Raw genomic sequence first — 24849 nt, 5'->3', positions numbered from 1 at the left:
AGCTACCTTATATTTGAAAACTGTTTTATATTTATTTGTATTTATTCATTTTGTGGACAACTAGATGACACAGTGGTACTCAAGCCCACCATCTCTACACTTACCATCAATGACTCTTCCTCAGGGTTTCCTGAAATCTACTACTCACTCAATGGGATTTACTCAAAACATATAATGTTGACATGCTTACTTTTCTTTGAACGCTATTGAATGCATGACACACCGGCTTCATATAATATGCAGCTTTACCCTTTCCAACCTCCATCCTCCCACCTCTCCACTAATAATTATTGTCATTTATTCCTCCTTTCCCTTATCCCCTGGAATACAGAAAATAGGAAGGAAATCTTTCTATAAGTCAATATCTACTTCTATCTTCCTCTCTGAGCCCCAAAGGATCCCAACTTGAAGTATAAAACTGACAGGCTAAATATAATTGCAAATGGAAGATTAAGGAGTTCAGACTTTATTCTCTAGGCAATGAGATCCATTGAAGAGTTGTAACTGTGAATGGCGATTTAAAAAAAAATTCACATATACATAAATTAATAAATGTTTAAAAATGCAGCTTAGCCTTGCCAAAAAACTTAAAATAATGAGTTATTCAGACTTTACCCCCTCTTTCCTAAGCATTAATTGAATGGAAAATAAATGTTTACTTTCTTGCTTTTCCAGTTCCCAAATGACTTTTCAATTTAAAATGAATTAATGGAAAAGAAGAAAATAGTCCTTCACCTTACTGTTAAAAATTGGATTGTCATCTTAAGCCTAATATCTCTAGTGCCTAAGACAGTGGGTACAGAATAAATGCTTGTTCCCTGACTGTTTATTAAATTCAAGTGTTTGAGTAACATCCAGAGCTGACAAGGATGAATATTTCTTGCTTATTTTACCTTTCAACCTTAAATGCAGAAGAGTGAATATAAGATGATCATTCAGTGTTCTTGTCACATTTGTGGAGGTGGCATGCATGTGGAGTATGATGCAAGAAGTCTGGAATTTAGAATCTAAAGTCATGAGTTCAAGTTCTGACTCTTTTCCCCAATACTTTGAACTGAAACACACCTCAGAGACCATTTAACCCAACTCCCTAATGTTATAGATGAGGAAAGTGAGGTATTGAGAGGTTAAGTACATCATCTGCTCTCTCCTTAACACCTTGCCATCGAGTGTTTGCCTCTGTCTCTCTACTGAAAGTACACCTTATAGAAAGTCACTGTAACCTTCTGATGATTTTACAATAATCATTTTCTCTGTATCATTTGACATTGATTCCCTTGCTTTTGGATCCTGGTTCCTTGGTGTTCTGGACTCCCTTATTTTCCTCCTATATCTCTGATTGTTTCTTCTCTTTCTTGCACCTGGCTGTTTTTCCCCCTTCCATCCTGTAAGTGTGACCACTCCCCAAAGTAGCCAATCAATTCTGGTATTCCAATCGAATCAAAATCCAATAAGCATTTATTAAGTGTCTTTTATTGCTGGGCCCTGAATGTATAAGGATGAAAAAGGAAATCAGATACTGTACCCTCAAGGAACTTAAACTCTACTTGGCTATTGGTGGGGAAATCTACCATGTAAATAGCTAAATATACTACTTCAAGGAGGAGGGAAATAGAACAAGTAATCACAACCGAGTGTATCAAAAAAGGCTTTCTATGGAAGAGGGCACATGAATGAAATCTTAAATGAAACTAATGATTCTAAGTTCAGTTCTCAGTCTGTCACCATGCATTTATTAAACACACGTGCCAGGCATTGTGCTAGGCTAAGTTTCTATTAGGAACACCCTGGTAAGTAATCGGTCATATCTACATCTTTGGTTCTGGCTTCTCTCTAAAAGCTGTAGTCCAAATTTCCAACTACTCATGGGGACATCCCCACCCACCTGCTGAGACATATCCACTTGGATGTTCTATCACCTCTTCTCATCCAGTATGCCTAAAGTCATAAACATGGCCTTCTCCCTACATCAATTTCTTTCTTGACTTCTCTATTTGGGTTAATGGTCATTATCCTCCCATCCAAGTCTTCTAATCATCTAAACTAAAAACCTCTGACATCTCAAATTCTTCCCTCTTGATTGATCATCCAATCATTCATTGAACCTGTCAAGCTTTTTTTTTCTTTTGTTATGGTTTCCAAATACAATCTCTCCATCCCATATTTATTGACATCTTGGCCACTTATACATACAGTTGGAAAAAACTCCTAACAGTTCTTCCTAATCAACAATCACTTATGAAATATTTCCTATATGCCATGCACTTTGCTAAACATGAGAGATGCAAGTTTGGATTCTAATGAGAGAGAGAACATGTTCATCAGTAGGTATATGCAAAGTTTGTATAGAGTACATAAAAGGCTTTAGAGGGGAAAGTTCTCGCAACTGGAAGGCAGTGGGAGGGAGATCAGGAAAAGATTCCTGCAGGTGGTATTAGGGAGGAGTCTTGAAAGAAGCCAAGATTCTAAAAGGCAACAGTGAGAAGGGGGAACTTTCTGGGCATGAGGGAAAGCCTATAAAAACATACCACTGCATAGAAATGGGAGATGGGCTCTCTTATAGAACCACCAAGGAGGTCAGTATGATGGACTTTTAGAGTTCTGTAGAGAGAGATGATCTGAAAGAAGATTGGAAAGACAGGAAGGGTCGAGGCTTAAAGATCTTTAAGAGCTTAAAGAAGTTGATATCTAATCCTACAGGTGGTAGGATATTATTGGCATCTGGTGACATGGTTGGGCCCAAGTTTTAAGAAAATCACTTTGTGATCTGTGTACAAAATGGATTAGAGTAGGAAGAGGCAAGAAAACCAATTAGGAGGCTATCACCACAGTCCTGATGAAAAGTGATGCTGTCCTGAATGAGGTTGGTGGCTGCATGAGTGGACAAAAGAGAACATGTGGAGGTGGAAACAACGAGATTTGGCAACTGACTGAATGTGTGAGCTAAATGAGAGAGAATTCAAGGACGACACCAAGGTTGCCTATCTGAGTCTTTCCTCATGCCAATCCTGCACCTTCAATCATGGTCTACCCCATCAAAAAATTTCAGACTCTATGTTGCTTACAAGATGGAATCCAAACGTCCAAACCTGGAATTTACAGCCCTCTATCACTTGATCCCAGGCTACCTATCTAGCCTTATCTCCTTTATCAAAACTGGTCTAAATTTTGAAGGATTCATGATGAAAAATCCTATCCACCTCCAGAGAGAGAACAGAAGCACTCAATGCAAATTGATGTATAATTTTTTCACTTTATTTTTCTTACTTTTTTTTTTTTACAACATGGATAATATGGAAATATGTTTTGCATGATTTCACCTGTACAATTGATATCATGTTGCTTGCCTTCTCAATGTCAGAGGATGGGAAAAGGAGGAAGGGAGAGAATTTGGAACTCAACAATTTTTTTAAATGAATGTTATAAATAATATATTTTTTTAATTAAAAAATTCTGGTCTACACTTGGGCAGGTCTCACATGTTCTTAAAGCATGCCTGTTCATATGGTTTCAACTGCCCTATTCCTCGCTTTCTATATATCAAAATTCTCTACATCCTAGTGTAGCTGGTGGCCCAGTGGATAGAGCACAAGGCCTAGAGTCAGAAAGACATGAGTTCAAATCCAGCCTCAGACATTTATAGTTATAAGTCATTTAAACTCTGTTTGCCTCAGTTTGTTTAGTGGTAAAATGGGAATTATTATGAGGATCAAATGAGATAATACTTGTAGAAAAACATTTAGCATATAGTGCCTGGAAAATGTCATATATAGTTGGTCTTATGTAAATACTTATTTATAACCCTTCCCTCCCTAAGAGATAGCTAGGTGTCTGGGTCTCTGGGTCTGGAGTCAGGATGACCTGAGTTTAAATCACTCTGCAAACACTAGCTATTTAACCTCTGTTTGCCTTAATCCACTGGAGAAGGAAATGGGAAACCACTCCAGTATCTTTGCCAAGAAAATCCCATGGACAGTAATGGCAGGATCTTGAAGGGTCAGATATGACTGACCTACCAAACAATAATTTTCCTCCCTCCCTTTCCTTTTCCTTCCAATATGAAATCTCACCACCCACCCAGAAGACTTCCCACACATACCAGCCTGCAATGATTTCATTCCATCTCTGAATTCAAAGAACTTATTCTAACAACCTATCTGTTGACAGATTGAGGTACTGCCTTTCTATTTACCTCTTAAATTATTTAACTTGTCATGTGCTTATGTCTCATCACCCCAGTTAGTTTGTCAGTTCTGTGAGGGTGGGGACTGTGTCTTTTATTCCTCACAGTACCTAGGGGCAGGCCTTGCCCTAGGATCTTAAGATCACAGACTTAGAACTGAAAGAGACTTCTGAGACCCTCCGGTCTAACTTGAGCAAGTCAGTGCTCAATACTATTTATCAATTTACTGTGTCTTATGAGAAGGGGCTGAAGAATGGAAATGGAGCATTCATGGAAAGGCACAGAGAAGCCAATATGTCAGATGTGAGTTTATGACGAAGGAGAGCTAGGGATATTTATGACTCAAAATGCATTAAACAAGCTAAGTTTGTAACCTACAGATGGCAACTTGCTTAGCCCCCTTGAGACCAAACCCAGGCATTTATAAATAAACCCCTGAAAAGTACAATCAGCACAAACCTGCTTAGAGAGAAAACTCCTTTTAGAACAGACCATCCCAAGCAGCATGGCACAGTGGATGGAGAACTAGTCACAAAGACAAGAAGAGCTAGGTTCAAGTTCTGCTCCTAAAGTGTATTGGCTGGGTGACCTTGAGTGAGATGCTTAACCTCTCAGTGCTCCAGGTGAATCTGTATGAGTAGAGGGGCAGTTTCCTCACTTTGGAGTTTCTTCCCCAGGTTTAGCCCCTATCCCTGAGCCAGCTGGATACCATTTCCTGGTTCGGAGACAGCCTCTGAAGTAGTTATCATAGTGCTACCCAAAATCACCTCATAAAACAAGTTCAGTAAGTGAAATATGTAAGTTTAGGGTTTGATGGTGACTGGCACTGGGCCCTCCTTGCCATCATCACTCAAAGACTTGATAGATTTCTCTTCTAGCTATAGACCTTGTGAAATACTTTTTTGCCCTATTTCTTATTTCCTTCATCACAATGCACTGATACACCCAAAAACAAAGCCACCAAGCAACCAAAACGAAATAACCCCCCCCATACACTTAAAAATTATTTATTTTTAATTGATCCCTATTCCTTTTACATAAAGGCAGGGGTCCTTCCCTAGAAACAAAGATTTTTTTTTGAAAGAAGGAAAAAAAGCAGTTCATTAAGACCAGCCAGCATGAACTCTATCTGACAACAGATACAACATTCCACAATGCAACAAGGGAGGAAGGTTCGTTTTCTCATCTCTTTTCTAGGGCCAGCCTTGTTTATTGTAATTATACATCTATCTTTCAATTTGTTTTAGGCTTTCCACTTACAATATTATAGTCATTTCATCCATTGCTTTCCTAACTCCACTTCCTTCATTTTACATCATTTTATATAACCCTTCCCATGTTTTTCTGAGTTCTCTATAGTCTTTATTTCTGACAACACAGTAATATCCCAATGTAGTCATGTATCCCCATTAGTTTAGCCTTTGGTCAATTGATACCTACTTTATTTTTAGTTGTTTTGGATTTTTTTGTTGCCACAAAAAAGTGCTACTGTGTCTGTTTTGAAACAAATGGAACTCATCTTTCTCTTGGACCTCCTTGGGGCACATTAGTGAGGGAGTTGAGGGAGCTAGGATTTCATCAACTTTAGGAATTTCTTCTTCAAGGTACATCCTGAGCAGTTGATCACTCGGTAGACAGAGAGAAGGCTGAGACCCATTGTCATCAAATGCTTGGCCCAGGGATGCAGCACTGACTAAATCTCAGGGGGCAGGATCTGAACCCAGCTTTTATCTGACTCTAAGGCTAGCGCTCCATCCCTTATACCGTCCTCTGCCTCTTTAAGTAGCAGGAAAAGCAAAAATAATAAAGGTTTAACATTTTTAAAAAATTGTTTGCAAGTAAGGTCATCACAGACTCATTGTCAAGAAAAGTCCTACTTGAAGACAGTCCTGATTGGTTTCCTTGTTTATTAGGGAAAAATCTGTCTAATCTCTCCCAAGACTCATTTATTATTGGTTTGAGATCCTTCCTTCTGAATGCTAAGAAAGGAGAACTTCTGGCCCACGTTTATTCCCTCAGCAACCTCATAAGTCTGTCTTCTTTCTAGGTTGAAACTTCTACTCTATTTCATCGTAGTTTCATACTTCTATGTACCTTCCTTTTCTCTAGTCCCAGGTACCTGGTTCCTCTGCCCCTTCAATTTTTTTAAAAAGCATTTATTAAGCACCTCCCCTCTGCAAGGCAGTGCGTTAGACACCAAGGTTGTAAAGATACACAGTGCACAGGTGGTTTTTTTTTCATTTTTAATTGTACTTAATTTATTCTGAACTTAAGAAATAAAACAAGCATTTCCATAACATAGTAGAAGAGAAATAAAAAGATGGTTGTCCATGAAACTATAAATCTATTGCTTACAATCTAATGGGGGTTAGTTTGTGAGGTGGAGGGAGGGCACAAGGAACAGTATGCTGGTAAATGTCTAACAACTGGCTCTCTGGGGTGCAGGATATACACATAACACACTTTTGCACTTAATATACATGATTAGCATTTCCTCCATGACTTTCTTAAGTCTAAAAAATAAAAAAAAATATATAAATCAGTCCTTGATCTATAGAATTTGTTTATTTCCAAGCTACAGATCTACAGATGCTCACACTGAGAATTTAACAGTTGGTTGTGCTGATACTAAAGGGCTCTAGCACAACATCAAATGGAGTCCAGGGGAGGAAGAAGGAATGAACTACACAAATAAATATGATACAAGGCTCAGTAAGATACATGCAAAGTATCCAGGGGGTGGGAAACCTGCGTCCTTAAGGCCACATGTGGCCTTCTAGGTCCTTGAGTGCAGACCTTTGACTGAGTCTTTTATAGAACAAATCCTTTTATTAAGGGGATTTGCTCTATGAAGTTTGATTGAGTCAAAGGGCCACACTTAAGGACCTAGAGGGCCACATGTGATCTTGAGGCCTCAGGTTCTCCATTCGTGGTAGGCAAAGCTTAATGAAAAGTTTGTGGAAGGAGAGACAATCCTTAAGCAATACCATCTCAGTCAATGAGTTCATCAGTAAGTATTAAGCACCTACTATGGGTCAAAGCATTGTGCTAAGTGCTGGGGCTACAAAAAGAGGTAAAAGATAGTCCCTGCCTACCCTCAGAACTCATCATCCGGTGAGGGAGACCACATACAAGCAAACATCTACAAAAAAGCTATGTACAGAATAAATAGAAACAAATTAACTGAGAAAGAACACCAGAATTAAGAGGAATTGAGAAAGTCTCTCCCACCCCCCTCCATTTCCCATACTCTCATTTATACATCATCATCTAACATGGTCATTAATAAAGCAAATACTAGGTATTGAAGATCATTACTGGGCCACAGATTTCTCCAAAATATCTGCCTGTATCAGGCCATATATAGGTCCTACACTCAGACAATCAGAATTGAAATTTCAGCTCTCAAAGAATAGTGATGGTTCAAAATGCACCCAGGGGATTTTGAGAAGGAGGCTTGGCCAAAGAAGACTCTTGTACCCAGCATGGTAGACGATGTGTTTTCTGTTTTGGGGGGACACTGATCTTCACCATCCTGTAACCCTATTATTCAATAACTGCCCTAGCATTCTCTGTTTCAGATCTTATTTCATCAGAATGCTCTTTCTCCCCATCTCTAGTTCCATCAGGTAAGACAACCCTAAGGAGACCTCCATTGAAAAGGCAGATTTTGCCAGGCTTCATTTACATATTCCTACACTTAATGTTTTTTTTTCCCTGAATATAATTATGTTGAAAATTTCCATGGGAAGGCCCATAAAGTGATAGTTATGCTTCTAAACCCATTTCCCTCATAGACTTTAAAAAAGTTATCTCTTAGAAAATCCATACAGAAGCCCACAAATTCATAAATATAAAAAAGGCATATAGGTTAATTTAAAAGTATATATAATTTGTACCCATCATTTGAAAAATATAGTTAAAATATGGTCCCATATTACACATAGTTCTTGAAGTAAGCACCCACACTAATGGAGTTCACATTTCAATTTTAAGGCCCAAAATTTATCAGATGTTAAAGATACTCTGTTTCCTCTTGGGCTGTACACATACACACACATATATATGTATATATACACACATATGTATGCATGTATATGTGTATATGTGTGTGTGTGTGTATGTCTAAAATATGAGAAATGTGTGAAGTTTTATCCAGTAGTGCCAATGGGGAGTTCAGTGTGATATGGTGGAAAGAGACTGAGTTCCAGCTCTAAAGATTATAGAATCATGAATTTAGATCTGGAAAATATGTTTGAAGTCATCCAGTTCCATCCCCTTCCACTCACATTTTACAACTGAAAGACACTAAAGTTGAAAAGTGACTGGTTTAAGATCATACAGCTAGTAACATGTGGGATTTGAACCAATGGCCTCTAATTCCAAATCCTTAACTCTTTCCACTCAATCCCACTACCTTTGACTCTGCTTTGTGACTTCATTCAGTGATCATAGAATCTCTTTCTTTCCCTTCACTTATAAGAGAATTATAAGAAAGTAAGGAAAAATATAATTCTGTGTCCCTTATCGTACCAACTGGACTTTGTTACACCAAAAACATCTTGGATTTATTTTTTTTCTCATCCCTCTGAAAATTTTCTTTATCTCTTTTTCTCCCTCCTTCACTGAATTAAATCAATTGTTTATTTTTCATTTAGTTTTCTCCTTCTCCCTCTAGTCAGGTCAAGTGCTTTTGTATTTTCCTCGAGCATTACCAAAACGAGCTCATAAGAGAGAAGCAGGGGCTCAGCACTTTAGCTTCTGATTCCTTTCATTTTTCTGCTTTTCCTTTTATTATCTTTTTTGCTGACATTTCAGGACACACATAGAGTAGGGAGAGATTATTTTCTTCAGCCTTTCTTTTCTTAGATATAATTTATTGATAAAACCCTATCACATGTGCCAAAAGTTAATTCACTTTCTTGAAATGTACAGAGTACTTAATAAACTTTGTATTTTCCTTCCTTCTTTCTTTCCCTCCCTCCATCTTGCCTCATATCACTTGTTGTTTAGTCATTTTTTAATTGTGTCCAACTCTTCATGACCCCATATTTGGATTTTTCTTGACAAAGATGGAGTGTTTTCCATTTCCTTATACAGCTTCTTTTATAGATGAAGAAACTGAGGCAAACAGAGTTAAATGATTTGCCCAGGGTCACAGAGCTAGTAAGTATCTGAGGCTAGATTTGAACTCAGGAAGATGAGTCTTCTGATTCCTGTCCTAGCCCTCTATCCACTACACCAGTTAGCTGCCCATATCACTACTAGGTATCAGACTCCATAAGGGCAGGGATCATGTTTATTAAAAATTTGTATCTCCCCAGGGTCCAACATAGTGCTCAATATATAGTAATAAGTGTTTCTTGGATGAACCTAACTCTGAAACAGACATTCCAAGATTTAACAAAATGTTTGGCATATAGAAGCCATTTAATTAATGTTTGCTGAGTTGATGGATGGATGGATGGATGGATGGATGGATGGATGGATGGATGGATGAATGAATGAACGAATGAATGAGCTTCAAGGTTCAGTTGACAGGGTTTCAGATTCACTATAACTCCTGACTACCATTAGGAACTGTGAAGACTAGTTAGCATTGCAGAGAAAATGTATCTCTGTTTCCCTCCCCAAATGAATTCACATAGTCCTTCTTAAATCATTTGATTTCTAAAAGCACCAGCATATAACATAGTACTTAATAAATATTGCTTGATTGATTAAAAGAGCCCTCACTTCTTTTTTAAGTGATGTCAAAGGAACTGCTGGAAAGTAATACATTTGAAAAGACCAGACAAAGCAGGAGAAAACACTCATTGGACAAGGAGTCAGGAAACCTGCGTTACAGTTCTAGCTTAACTTAATATATTAATGTGAAATAATGGATACTCAAGAGTTAGGAAGACGTGAGTTCAAATCCTAGCTCTGATAATTGCTAACTTTGTGACTTTGGGAAGTCACTTAATGTCCCTAGCCATTAGTTTCTTCTGTAAAATGAGGGGGATGGTATAGATGACAACTAAGGTCCTTTCCAGCTCTGAATTTCTGATTCTGTGACCTAATTTGTTATGTAACTGAGATCAAATCACTTTATCTCCCTGACTCTCTTTTCTCTCTACCTATATGATACCTATAAGATGATGGGGTTGTAGCTAGATTATGTTGAAAGTCCCTTTTAGTTATCATAATCTATAAGTCTTTTGTATGTGTGAGCCAAGGGAACCTGCAAAAATTTTCTTTTAAGTGATTCAAAGCAATAGCATTTGGGGTTGGGTCTTGGCTACCACATGATGTAATTAACATGTAAAGACTAAGCCAAACTGCTGCACCTGATCTCAGTGGCTGTGAAACTGTGCAAAAAAAGGAAATGGTATTTAAGGTAATCAGAGGCCAAAACGCATTATATCTAATGAAAAACATCATTATGAATTTCAAACATGAGCTAGGAACACAGCCATAACTGGCAATTTTGGTACCTGGAATATTTCAGTAAAGTAGAGAATTCCGGATATTAGACCACTGTGAAGAGACCTAAACCCTGGGGTACCACAAAGCTTCTTCTGAGGAGGCTGCCGGGGGGTCCATGTGGGTGACAAGGAAAGCAGGGAGAGTCAAAGAAGAGCTCTCCTGGGTCTATCACTGAAGTAGCTGCCTATTTTAGCTAGGAATCATTGCAGATGATTGTTCCTGAGGTCAAGTGGCCCAGCACAGTAGGTAAGTAGTGGTCTTATGAGCTAACCAAGGCAGGAGTCACCAGGGATAAACAGGTGTGGATGGGTTACTGTCTATATCAATGAGATCATATATCAATCTGACTGTTGAGTATAGAGCAAACATGGATATGTTCAGTTGTTTCTTCTCTTAGGAGTACAAATCCTGTTATTGGCCATTAAATTTTGACATCTTGAAACAAAGGCCGTATGGCCCAGTTCTATTTATGGTTCTGGCTAGGAATCAATGCAAAGTAACTGTTTATTGAGCCTCCTCATGTCTAAAGAATAGTGTTTTTAACTCTAAAGAACAGTTGTTTACAAAATGGAATTTCTTCCCTTAAGGAATTTGCCTCCCAATGAGAATTTACCTCAATATTCAGTCAAACAGTAAATTTTTAACTTAATTTTTTCCTTCATTGTTTTCCTTTGCTTTCTCATGCATTGTCTTTATCTTTTACCTTCCCCTAAAAAAGGTGAACAGCTGATTTTTAATAAGAATACCTTACATGGGTGTAATACTTAACAGTTTACAAATCTCTTTCCAATACATTATCTCATTTCAGCCTTACCATACCCCTTTGAGATAGTTGGTACAGAGTATTATTGTCCCCCTCTACGGACAAACACATCTTAAAGCTTGTCTTTTCTTTTGCTGCTTCTCAGTGATTCCAGAGGTGGAGCATGATTTACTCTATAGAGGCCCACCTAAAGTATCAGAAAGACCTGGGCTCAAGTCCTATCTCTGCCATAGGCAAGTCCCCTAACCTTTCAATGCCCTGGGCAACTCTCTAAGGTTATTAATTAAAATGTAGCTGACAATATGCATCCAGTACAAGGATGTTCCTTATCTGGAGATTCCCATAGGGATCTACAAGCTGTCAAGTCCTCCCCAAGCAAAAAAAACCAACTTTTTAAAATCTAATTTTCAACTGTCTATCAATCAACAAATAGCCATTAAATACTTCTTTGTTCTGAGCACTGGCCTGAACACTAGGAAGACAAAGAGAAAAATTAAACAGTCCCTTCCCCTTAAAAACTTGTATTTAACTGGTGGGAAGAAGGAAAAGGATGAACAAATAAGTCAACACAAAATAATTGGATGAGGGGGAGAATAATAAATGACTCAGTTTATTTGAGAGAAGGTAAGAGAGAAGGTGGACCTCAGGGATACACTTGCATGCCCATTTCTGTCCTCCCCTCCCCCACATTCCTTTCCTGATTATTGCCCTGTTCACAGCCATTCCTTATATTAATCTCCCATTTCAGGGTGACTCCACCATTCCTATAGTGTACCGTACTCAGCAGAATAGAAGGAGGACTTTTCTGGCTTGGTCCATACCTGTCTTATTGGCAAGCTGAGCCAGATGACATGCCAAATGGAGAATTTTTATTCCAGGACTCACCACGGCAGATGATGAAAGTTTTCACAGTTTGAAAATTGACCAGAGGAATGTAAAGCAGAAGACAGTGTGAATTTTAATAAGAAACAGGAATATTTTGACATTTTAAATAACGTTTCAAATGTTGTTTTTGTAAGTTTGTACCTACAAACCTTTATACTTCCAAAGTCATAGATTTAAACTGCCCTAAGACTTTTGGGACACCCTGTATAACTGCATAGGTGTATCTATTTCTCTTATGTGTAACAAAAAGAGTAAAGGCAGACATCAGAATCACTATACCCTGACATGCCTCAAAGTCATTTGCAGTATGCAGAAAATCATCTACTGTGCAGGAGTTGGGAAGCTTTGTCATAAGGGATGGCCACAGAACCTTGTTTCCTTGGATCTTTTCCATGCCGAATGCCCACCCAGAGATGAAATAGCTACAATCTCATATTTGCCCATTGAACATCTCACTCGAAACTCAACAAACATGATCCTGGCATCATGTGAGACAAAGTGCTCTTTCATCTTCCTCTCAATTCCCTTGCTGTCCACATTTTGGCGGAAGTCTGTTTGAAGTCAGGGCAGTCCTTCTTAATTAGCAAGATCCCATGAGGCTCCTTATAGCTCTAAGCTGTTCTGAGTAAATAAACGGGTGGGGAGGGGTGGAGAGAGAAGGAAAGACAGAGAGGAAATATGGATTCCCACCGAACTGAAAAGATTTACAGAGACAGCATCCAAAAGTGCTTATGAGATAGGTTTTTGTGGAGATGGAGGCTAGTACCGATGATGAAATAGAAATCAACTATATGGTTCCATCCTAAGTGAAAATACCTGGAAGTTAGCTTTTTATTGATAGGTCTGGTTCACAAAAAGGAGATTCATAGAAACATCATCTCACATATTAGAAGTGGGAAAATAATCCAGCTCCTAGTCGGTTCTGAAAGAGTGCCCTGTTGAGATTCTGAATCACTGGGACAGAATTCCCATGCATTTTCTTACCCAGAAAAGAGTGAACAGTGGTGAATAAGGATTAAGGATAAGGATAAGATTACGCCTGACTTTCTCATTTCAGCTGAGAATTCATGTTCCCTAAGATGAGTAGAAGGGGAGTCTTTCCCATTTCTCTCCTACATTTTCTCCTGAAACTCATTCATCTTAAACTCTCTGAGCCTCAGTTTCTTAGTCTATATTATATACTACTCAGAAGACTTAGTAATATATCAAGGCCAGTGCATGGTTTTTGGTACTACCTGGGGAAATTCCCCCAGAGAATACATTAACTGGTCCCAGACCCAAACAAAATGTACATCTCCAAAGAATCAATGCATGCACTCTCCACTCTCAGATATTCCCGGAACAAGACTCTCCCAGGATCCTGACATGGGATATCCGGCTTAGGGTTCACAGTGGATAGAACTGTGGGACTTCAGGCAGGAGAACCTGAATTCAAACCCAGCCTCAGACATTCACTAGCTGTGTGACCCTGTGCAAGTCACTTCACCATGATCTGCCTCGGTTTCCTCATCTATAAAATGGGAATAATATTAGCATCTATTTTCCTAGGATTGTTGTGAGGATCAAATGAGAAACTAGTTGGAGAGCACTTAGCATAGTGTCTGGTACATAGTAGGTGCTATATAAATGTTAGTGATTAATATTGTTAGTGTTGTTATTACCTAAAGTCATGTCAAATCAAGTCAATAAACAACTTAAGCAGCTACTACATACCAGATATTGTGCTTGGTCCTGGAATGACCGAGGATAGACATTATGGTATAATGGGAAAACCACTGGGTTTGGAATGAGTGAACTTGGAGTAAGATCCCAACTCTGCCACTCACAAATCTGCTTAGCTTTAGGCAAACAATTTAACATCTCTGAGCCTCATTTTACTTATTTGTAATATGGGAAGGTTGTGTTAGAAGATCTCTGAGGTCCCTTCCAATACTACATTTGTAATTCTTTGATCCTCTTATAATTCTTTGACAAAGGCAATATTGAGCAGGGCTTATTTAGTTGGCAGCTGCCCTAATGAAAAATTCTGTTCTATTGTGAGGAATTAAGCAAGAGGTTACTGGGAAGAGTAGAGAGACGGGATGAACTAGCTCCATCTTCAGATAAGAAACAAAGACCCATTTTCCTTAAGCCAGCAGATCTATTCTTGGCTAGTCACTTGTTATATCATACCACGCATGTATGGGAGGTGTCATTGTGTGACACCACTACTATAATGATTCTGAAAAGCATAGGAAGATATCATCCAAGACAAAGTAGGATAACTGAAACCAAAAAAAGAAGTTTTACAATATGCTACAAAAAATATAAAAGGAAAGAACAACAAAAAAAAAAAACCCAAAACAACTGGAACTGAATGCCAAGAAATTATAATGACCAAACCTGCCCCACTCCTCCAGAAGAGGGCCTTTCTGTGCAATGCTGCCTATGCTCTGGAGTCTCACTCTGACCTGGAACTCAAACTCCTACCACTGATATTCTTGGATTCTAAGTAATTAGCATTAACATTATCTTGCCCAGACCTAAACTCACCATAAAATTTCCTGATCACCTCTGTGCCATGCTACACTTGTGTGCCTAGCCCCTCCCCCATGTCCAATATGTCAGTCAGTTGGACCATCACTCCAGTCATCATTCTCTCCAACTTTCCTGTCTAAAGTTCCTCCTCAACTGCTCCTCTATATATGTTGACTTACTCCATTCAAATATAACCTCCTTGAGGGGAAGGATTATTTTGTTTCCTTATATCCATTTTCCCAGTGTTTGACTTAATATCTGGCACATAATAAAATTTTTTCACTCATTTATGAGAAAGCACTTTCTTCTCCCCCAGTCCCATTATTTTCAGAAGTGGAGAATTATAGGTCCAATTATATCATTCCCTATGTATCAGTTTGTCTTGCTGAACTTTTTTTCTTCCTTATTGTAATGAATGGTTCTTGGGGAGAGTGAAGAAGAAGGGAACATATTGAGAAATGTAGATCATGTAAAGATAATAGATTGAATAAAATTTATTTTAATGGAAAACTAAAAAAAAAAATCACTGATCTCTTATCTCATCACTTTAGTCCAGGACTCTAACCTTTCTTATATCATGAATCCTTTCTTTGGAAATCTGGAAAAATCTATGGATCCCTTTTTCAGACAGTTTAAATCCATAAAATAAAATACATAGGATTGTCAATTATATTGAAGTACATTTACCAAAATATCTGAAAAAGAAAATTCATAGACCCCAGCTTGAGAACCACTGCTTTAGATGTATCTTCCAGTATTTCAAATCGCACTCTATTCATGTCTGCTCATCTTGTGTAACTCTTCTCCAGGTCTACTCATGGGTTTCCCACAGAGGGTCCACCCAACATATTTGGAAACTCCCTCGCTTTCTTTTGCTATAAGGGGGTTAGCAGTGAAGAACACAGACCATCCAGTGGTTCTCCCTCACCCTCATCAATGACTAGCCCATAAGCTTTTCCTAGCATACATTTCTTTGATGATATCTCCTTTATTTAGTTTCTTTTTTGTCAATGTTGCAGCTTGTTCACATTCACCACACACCTTTCCATCTCCCTCTGGGTGACATAACTTTTCTCTTTTTCAGTGACTTACAGTCATGGAATGGCATTGATGGAATACTCATCTTTAAAAGATTATTATTGAACCTGGAGTGATAAGAATAATCACAGTGACAATAACTGGCATTTTTATTGAGTCTTTAAGGTTTGCAATGCACTTTATATAAATTATCTCATTTGATATTCTCAGCATCCTGGTGAGATAGATATTATTAGTCTCATTTTATAGACAAGAAAACTGAGGCTCAAAGAAGTCAAGTAAGTTTCCTGTGGTCAAAGTAAGTAACAGAGCCAGGATTCACATTCAAGTCTTGCGATTCCAACTCTGAGTATAATAAAAAGAGCAGTAGACTAGGAAGAGATCTGAGTTCAAGTTTCTGCCTTTAACTAGTTAAGAGTACTGGGATAAGTCACTCAGGTTCCTCAACCATAAAATGAGACGGTTAGATAAGATGATGTTTAGAGTCTGTTCCACATCTAATGACATATGAATCTATGCTAAAGAAATCCTTCCTCATCTCAGAGGTACAACCCCCCTTGGATGCATTTTCCTTTTTGGAGCTAACATTTAAATAACATCTTTTTTGATGGAACCTACTCCAGATGTCCAGGACCATCTTCTAGTCCCATTCCACCCCTCATTAATCCAGTATGATTTATATGGAGTGATGACATAGGACAATATGAATGCATTGAAACTGACATTTATTCAGGGTTAGTCTGACCTTCCTGTCTCTCTGCCAGGACCTGGGAGAGACATTATTTGGCCCAGGACCAACTTGCCCTCACATTCCCTCTGCCATGGTCTGGACTAGATGCTCTCTTTGGGACATTAACAGGTTGGCACAAAGTTTGCCCAAGTATCATTTAGTTTAATGTGCTATGGTGACAAGTAGAAACCAGGGGTGGGGCCATGCCTTCCAGCGCCATCTTGTTCACCCTTCCCTGCACCAGACTCAGTTTACCTGATGTCCGTCAGTGTGGTGTCCCAGATGGCATGGTGGTCAGCGCCCCTTACATTAATGCACTACTAAATGAGTAAAGATACCGCATATATCCGCTTCTTGTCACCTCCAGAGTCTTTTCTGATTCTGTTCATGCATCCTTTATTTCTATGGTGTTCCCCTTTATGCCTCCTACATCCTAGCCAAATTGAACCACTAGCTTTTCCTCAAACTTCACATTTGGCATCTCCCCTGTGGTCATTCCCATAAGACACCCACTATGCCTAGAATACTCTCCTGGAATACACCTCTCTCTGTTAGGATCCTAATCTTCTGTTAAATCCTTCTCAGATGCCACCTCCTCTATGATGCCTTCCCAGTTCCTCCCATTTGTTAGTCCTTTCCTTATCCTTAAATTACATTTTACTTGCTTATCCAATACATACTGTGGAAGTCATCATTGTAGTGCATAGAGTACCAGCCATGGAATCAAGAAAGACCCAAGTTCAAATCCAAGAGTATCTACATTATAACTAGAGAAGTCATTTATCCTTTGTGAGTTTCAGGTATTTTCCAAGAGGCTAAGTTGTAGTGAGGTTGAGATCATATTGGTGAAGGGAGTTCCAAATCCAGTTTGTTTCTCCCAATAGAAAGTGAGCTCCTTAAGCATAATGATTGTCTTCTTAGAATTCCCAGCACCTAGGACATTATTTTGTAGCTAGAAGGTACCTAATGAATGTTTATTCATAGGATTATAGATTTATATATAAATGACCTTAGAAATAACTTAGTCCAGCCCCATCTTTCATGGATGAGGAAATGAGACATAGAAATGTTCAGTTACTTGACCAGGGTCACCCAGGTAGTAAGAAAGAGAACCATGATTTGAATGGGTTCCTCTGATTCCAAATCCAGCATTTTATACCCCCGACCCCGGTACTGTTGGAATAACTCCAGCAGTTAAATATTACTGAGTTTAATGGAATTGGAATGATCTAAATTCCTCCTGCTCTCTCTCTGAAGACTAACTTCATCACCAATAGTGTGTGTTTGTCCTTTGTTGCCAAAGAAGACCATGCCATCAGAGAAATGATGACATTCCTTGCACTTGACTTTGTTTTGAGTGAGAGAGGGCTGTGCAGGTCACCAGCCTCTTGAATCCAGTGACCAGATATTCATCAGGATGACTGGAGATGGCCCAGGATGCCCTGGGAGACCTTGGGCCCTTAAGCCAATGTCTTTGCAGGTACTCACTTAGGATGAGGTAATGCCTATTCATTGAATAGGCCTGTTTAAGAAGTAGCCACCTCTGACTTTAGACTCTTACTAAGTGTAAATGTCTCTCTCCCCCTCTTCCTTTTCCTCTCCAAAGGAAGAAAAAGTTGGATGGCCAAAAGTTGCCAGCTGATCTGGGTTTTACTGCCTCCACTTTCCCTTCCCTTCTCTTCCCTTCCCTCCCCTCCCCATCTCTCTCCTTTCCTCCCCTCCCCATCCCTCCCCTCTCCTTCCCTCCCCTTCCCTCCCCTCCTCTTCCCTCCCTTCCATTCCTTTCCTTTCCCTTCCTTTCCCCTATCCTGTCCCCTGTCCTATACCAAAACCTTAAACCAACTACACTTTAAAACTGGTACTCCATGGGGCCCCTGCCAAGGGCTCCTGGACTCCCGTAACTTTACACTGATTATCAATACTAGCTGTTGCTGTTTCCTATCCAGCCTGATGTCTTTGTTTTTCTTGACCTCATTAAAGGGGCCATGCCCTGGCTACTTCTTAAACAGGCCTATTCAATGAATGGGCATTACCTCATCCTAAGTGAGTACCTGCAAAGACCTTGGCCTAAAGGTCCCAAGGTCTCCCATGCATTCTGGGTCATCTCCAGTCATCCTGATGAATATCTGGTCACTGGATTCAGATGGCTCTGGAGAAGTGAGCCTGGTGACCTGCATAGACCTCCCTCACTCAAAACAAAGTCAAGTGCAAGTCATGTCATCATTTCTCTGATGGCATGGTCTTCTTTGCAAGGAAGGATGAACACAAGCTGTATGACCTTGGGCAAGTCTCTTAATCCTTATTGCCTGAAATGAAAAAAAAAAAAGAAAAATAGGACTGTTTGCTGGACATGACTGATGCAAAAATATTCTTTAAATGATTTCTCACATGTATAATTGGTATATTTCTTGCCTTCTCGATGGGAGGGGAGAGGCTAAAGAGAAGGACAGAATTTGGAGCTCAAAGTTTTCAAAAATGAATGTTAAAAGTACATAAATAACATGTTGGGGGAGGGGAGGAAGAGACTCTTTGTTGGGAAATGACTAATGCCTAGTCTCTGTCCTTGAAGGACTTAGAATTTCCCTTCACAGTAGGGTTAAAAATGATGTTTGTGGTTGGAATCCTCTTTTCCCATGGGAATCATACTTTATCTCTAGTTGCTAGTTCCCTTGAATATCTGATAAATTAGTTATCAACCAAAGAAGGCTAATTCAAATTGCCCCAAGGGAGCTGAAGTGGGTGAAGAACTCATTAGCTTATTCCCAGAGGGGAAGTCAAAGACATCTTTGGAATAGGATTAGCCTGCCAAAGATGTAACAGAGCCATTCAAACTTTAATGTTGAAGAGGTGCATATAAAATTAATGCGTTGGAGGGAATGCTGGGAACAGTAAAATGGCACAGACCTTTTATTATGACAGAAAACCTCTCCAATATATATTTCTTGGAGATCGATGACAGAGCCATTCAAACGGGGCAACATGTGGTATGAGAAATTCCGATTGGCTCATTCCAGGGGGGCAGTTTATTGGGATGGGTATGATCTGTAGTTTGCAGTCTTTTCTTTACCTAGGAGTAAGGAGAGGCCAGCAAACTACCTGGTATGATGATTGTTTCTAGCCCAGTTTTGCAAAGATTGAACTAAACAATCTTTAAATTCTTGGTCAGTTATAAGATGGATCATAGGATTATTGGATTGAAAGAAAAACGAAACTTTAGAGAAGGCTTTATGCATAGAATGAAGGAGGTATGTGGGGTAGGCATGAAAGATTCTTCAATCCTAATCATATCTATTTTTAAAAGCTTTATTTTGGGTTTTATTTTGTTGTTTGGGTTTTTTTTTTTTTTGCATAATCTCTCCATAACCATCCTCCATTGAACACTTATTTGAAATAAAGAAAAAAATAAGCAACACCAGCTAATATAGATGCAACATCCAACAGTGTATACAACATTCTATATCCATACTCTACCCCCTACCTGTCTACTAAGAGCAGGAAGTATATTCCATCATCATCAATTCTCTGGGCCATGGTAGGTCATTGTAATTCATCAGAGTCTGACTACTTCAAATGCTATTTCTTTTTCATCATTGAAATAATTGTATATATTGTTTAGGACTTGTTTCTGTTTTGCTCTGTATCTGCTCATATGCTTCTGCCCATGCTTCTCCACATTCCTTGTATCTACAGATCCTTATGTCACAATACTAGTCCATTACATTGTTATACTATAGTTTTTGTTTAGTCATTACCCCCATTAGGCACACCCACTTTGTTTCCAATTCTTTGCTACCATAAAAAGTTAACATCTTATTGCTTCTAAGACAAAATATAGATTCCTATGTTTTGTTTTAAATCCCTGCACAACCTGACCTCATCTTACCCCTCTATTCTTATATGATTTTTACCATTCTTATTAAATATTGCTTCCCTTCCTAAATACTAAGATACAGCCAAACTGCCTTTCTTTCTGCTCTTAACAATCAATATTCCATTTCTCTTCCTGGTGCCTTTGCACTGGCTATATAACATGTCTGGAATACACTTCTCCTTTCCATTTCGTAGAATTTCTCCCTCTTCTTTTAAAATGCAACTCAAGAGCCATCTTCAGAATGAAGCTTTTCATAAAACCCCTTAATACTAATGCCTTCCCTTCCAAATGATCTTGTATTTTACTACTTTATATGCATTTATGTGAAACAGCTAGGTGGCTCAGTGGATAGAGCCTTAGGTCTGAAATCTGGAAGACCTGAGTTCAAATGTGGCCTCAGACACCTACTAGCCGTTTGACCCTGGGCAAATCTTTTAACTTCTATTTGCCTTAATCCATTGAAGAAGGCAAACTACTCTAGTATCCTTGTCAAGAAAACCCCACAGACAATGGGGTCCATGAGTTCACAAAGAGTCAAAATGACTAAACTATTGTTCATATGACAGTGTGTGTAAATGTATATGTGTGTGTGTACACAAATACATATATATTGCCTTTGTTATACATGTATGTATACATATATATATATCTTTGTGTATCTGTGTATATTGTGAGTGTGTGTACTTACTGTTTCTCCTTTTAGAATATGAACTCTTTTGCAAATAGGGATTGTATCATTCTTTGTACTTGTATCCCTAGTGTCTAGTAGACACTTAATAAGTACTTGTTGATTGACCATTCGATTGATTATGGGACTTTCCTTCTCTCTTTGACTTCCTTGGAGCACATATTCAATAGTGAGATTGCTAGATCAAAAGGTAGAAACAGTTTAGTGAGAAACATATTCCTTCCATGGATCAGTTTCATCCAGCCCTCATCTCATCTTAGGCCTTCTGCTAGTCTCCATCTTCTTTCTAACTCCTGAGAACAAAGCACCCTTCCCTGTTACCTCCCATCTGTATGTGATGTCTTCTCTTGTGGAATTCTTGAAAGCAAGGACTATCTAAAAAATTGTATACCCAATGTTCAGAACTGTGCTTCGTAAATGCTTTTGTATTCACTTATAGTTCCAAATTGTTTTATCTGATGGTGTGACAGCTTCATTATTTTGGCTGTCTTTCTACACCCCCTCCAACATTGACCATTTCCATTTTTTATAGTTCTCAATATTCTGAGAAACTCGGGGATTAGTTTTATCTACATATCTCTAATTAGTGATCTGGAGCATGTTTTTTTTTTCATATAATTAGTGATAGTTTGCACCTCTCCTTTTGAAAAATTTTGTTTATGTGCTTTGACCATTTAAAATTCTAAAACCAGTTTCTCCCTAAGAAGTCTAATTTTCTCAGTTTCTTACCCTAGTGCCAAGTCAATTAACTGAGAGCCAGAGAAGTTTTAGGATTATAACCAAACTTATGAACATTCTTTACACATTCTACCTTCCAGCCAGACTACTGATCCACTTGTTATTTCTCACATATCCTGTCTCGCATCTACATGACTTTGCACTGGCTATATCCCATTTCTGGAAGACACTCTTTTCTCACCTTTGCCTCTTAGAATCCCCATTGTCCTTCCAGATGTAGCTCAAATGCCACCTCCTACATGGTGATCCTCTCCTCCACTCAAATGGTCTCTCTTCTCTCTCTGTCTCTCTCTCTGCACACACATATGTACATGTATGTATGCATATATGTGTATGTATATATATGCATATATATATTCATTTATTTAGTATTTTCTTAACTCTGAACCTTTCCCAGGAGATTGTTATTCAGTCTGTAAACATTCATTAAGTGCCTACTATTCAGCAAGCACTGTGATAAGCACTAAGGGTACAAAGAAAGACAAAAATCCCTGCCTTCAAGGAGTTTACCATCTAATAGGGAGCATGAAAACAACTATGCAAAAACAAGTTAGATGCAAGATAGATGAGTGATAACCAATGGAGGAAGAAAGTGGGATTCTGTAGAATGTGGGATTTTAGTTGGGACCTGAAGGAAGGCAAGGAAACCAGAAGGTAGAGAGAAGAAAGAAAAGCTTCTCCAGGAATAAATGCCCAGAACTGGAATATGGAATTTGTTCAATACCCAGAACTTTTTCAGGAGATAGCAAAGAGATTGTTTTCGCTGGATCAAACAGTATGTGGGGATGCAAAATAAGGTGGAGAAAAAGGTGAGGAGGGGGAGAGGAGGTTATGAAAAAGTATGGAAAGTTTCATAAATTTCCTTATCATGCCCCTTAAAGTTGAAGACTATCTTTCTATCTCCAGTGCCTAGAGGACTTGGTACACAGCAGGTATTAATAAACAAGTGCTTATCGAACAACTAAACTGTGAACTTAGACCGGTAAAAAACATGAAAAACCATGTAGTGAAATCCCTTTGGTTTGTAGAATAGGAAATTGAGGCCCAGAGTGATTAAATTAATTTCCTAAGATCAGGGAGTTGCAATGTTAGAATTGGAATCCAACCCTTCTGATTGACTCTAAAGGACCAGGGTTTTTTCCTCTGCATGACACTGCCTCCCAATGGTATAGGATCCTCCTTAATGTTTGTTTCCTCTTTTTCTGATTTTCTCCAATTAATCTTGTATTTCTCTTGTTTGTACATAGTTGTTTACATGTTTTCTTCCCCCTTGGGGGAAGGGCTGTCATTTGCCTTTCTTTGTGTCCTCAGCACTTGACATAATGCCTGACACATAGTAGGCACTTTAATAAATGGTTTTTGACTTACTTGGCAGAGCTGAATCCTGAATCCTTAGATTCCAGAACTATACCAAGTACTTAGTTCCAATTGGATCTATATTCTGGACACATCCTAGAACTCAACCCTCATCATTTTTCTCCTTAGGTTCTTTCCTTCTCCTCAATACATCTGAAAACACCAAACATACCATTCTGAGCCCTTGGATGAGGAGCAACAGTGAGCACTGCACCATGGAAGTGTCCGTGTATAGGGACCTCCAAACCTCTGGGAGATACATGGCCCAACTCCTACCACACAATGAAGCAAGGAGAGAGATCGTGCTGGTTCCAAATCCAGAGAAATATGGGTAAGTCTGGACCATCTTTCAAACTATTTTTTAAGCTAATTTTTGGCATAAATTTTCCAGGGCCCTGAAGTTTATATCAAATATACAATGATCTTTTAACAGAGAGGGTCCAGACTGGACCATTACTGCTGATACTTACTCCCTTTGAGGGTCATTACAACTCTGAGCGAGGGTAAGAGGGTGTCCTTTTAACCTCATTGGCTGACTGCCTTTCCAAGGTCTAAGAACTAACTGTTAGAGCGGGCAATTAATAATTGTGTATTTAAGATACTTATTGACCCAAACCCAGATGGAGCCAGTAAGGAAAGAGATGACGATAATGTTTGAAACAGAAATTAAAGTAATTTATGATATCGGAATCTGGACTTTCACAAGGAAAGCCTCAGCAGAAGGAAAGACCTGAGAAACATCTGAACATGGATATAATGAGTATTCAGGAAGCTCCTACAAATCTCAGGGACAAGAAACTAACTTGGAAGTCACACTAGTAGGTCTCTAACTGTCTTCTTCAAGTATTCTTGTAGCTCTGCTCATTCAGCAGAGATTTCTATAGAGCATTATCTGAGACTTGTAAGGCTCCTTAAAACACTATAGGTATGTACAAGATACATTTGAACTAAGCCCTCTAAATTCACTTACATGTTAACTGCTTACAAGACTCTGGTGTGCATATGAGTAAAATACGAACAGCAATAGAGAGCAAGCTTGAGTCAGAACACAGGAGACTGTTCCTCCCAGTTGCTTTATCCTTTCCATGGGTATACATAATGGCCAGATAATTGACCTTACATTTTAAGAGTGCAAGAAATTTCTTTCATTGTGCAATTAGGACAGAGCCAATATGCAGCCTGAGGGTCAAATACAACTTGCCTCATTCTGGGATATGACCCATAAGAGATATATAGCAAATTCTCCCTACTTAATTAGCTAACACATAGGAACAAGCAGGCTAGTTGCATTAACCCCCTCTTGCTGCTCTCACTATATAACTTACTTTACCAGGTGTCATGCTAGCAGGCTTGGCTAAATAAGAGAGTCTCATTGTAAAAATGACTACATCTACACTCTTTTCTGCCCCTGTGGTCTGATGACTTTGGAAGACATGTGGCTCTGAAGCTTTGCAGCAGTTTCTACTAGGGTAGTCAAAATTTTTAGCTTTGCCTCTGAAACCACAGTAGCTTGCAAATGACAAGTGCCTAATAAATGCTTCTTGGACTGGACTGAATTGAATTGAACCAGGCATGGGACCTTCTGTTGTTTGAGTAGGTACTTATAGGGAGG

General features: G+C 38.8%; 1 protein-coding gene across 1 annotated transcript in view; it reads left to right on the top strand.

Moving 5' to 3' along the window:
* LOC140520247 (ALK tyrosine kinase receptor-like) overlaps window positions 1-23851 on the top strand; it is a 505219-nt gene extending 481368 nt beyond the window's left edge. Inside the window, exon 4 of the mRNA XM_072634099.1 lies at window positions 23367-23851. Within this exon, the coding sequence (XP_072490200.1) occupies window positions 23367-23572 (206 nt within the window). The 3' untranslated portion in view covers window positions 23573-23851. The remainder of the gene's footprint in view (window positions 1-23366) is intronic.
* The last annotated feature ends 998 nt before the right edge of the window (window positions 23852-24849 follow it).

This window comes from Notamacropus eugenii, chromosome 1, assembly GCF_028372415.1.
Source record: "Notamacropus eugenii isolate mMacEug1 chromosome 1, mMacEug1.pri_v2, whole genome shotgun sequence".
NCBI lineage: Eukaryota > Metazoa > Chordata > Mammalia > Diprotodontia > Macropodidae > Notamacropus > Notamacropus eugenii.
Note: the sequence above shows the minus strand (reverse complement) of the source record. Positions and strands in the feature narration are given on the sequence as shown.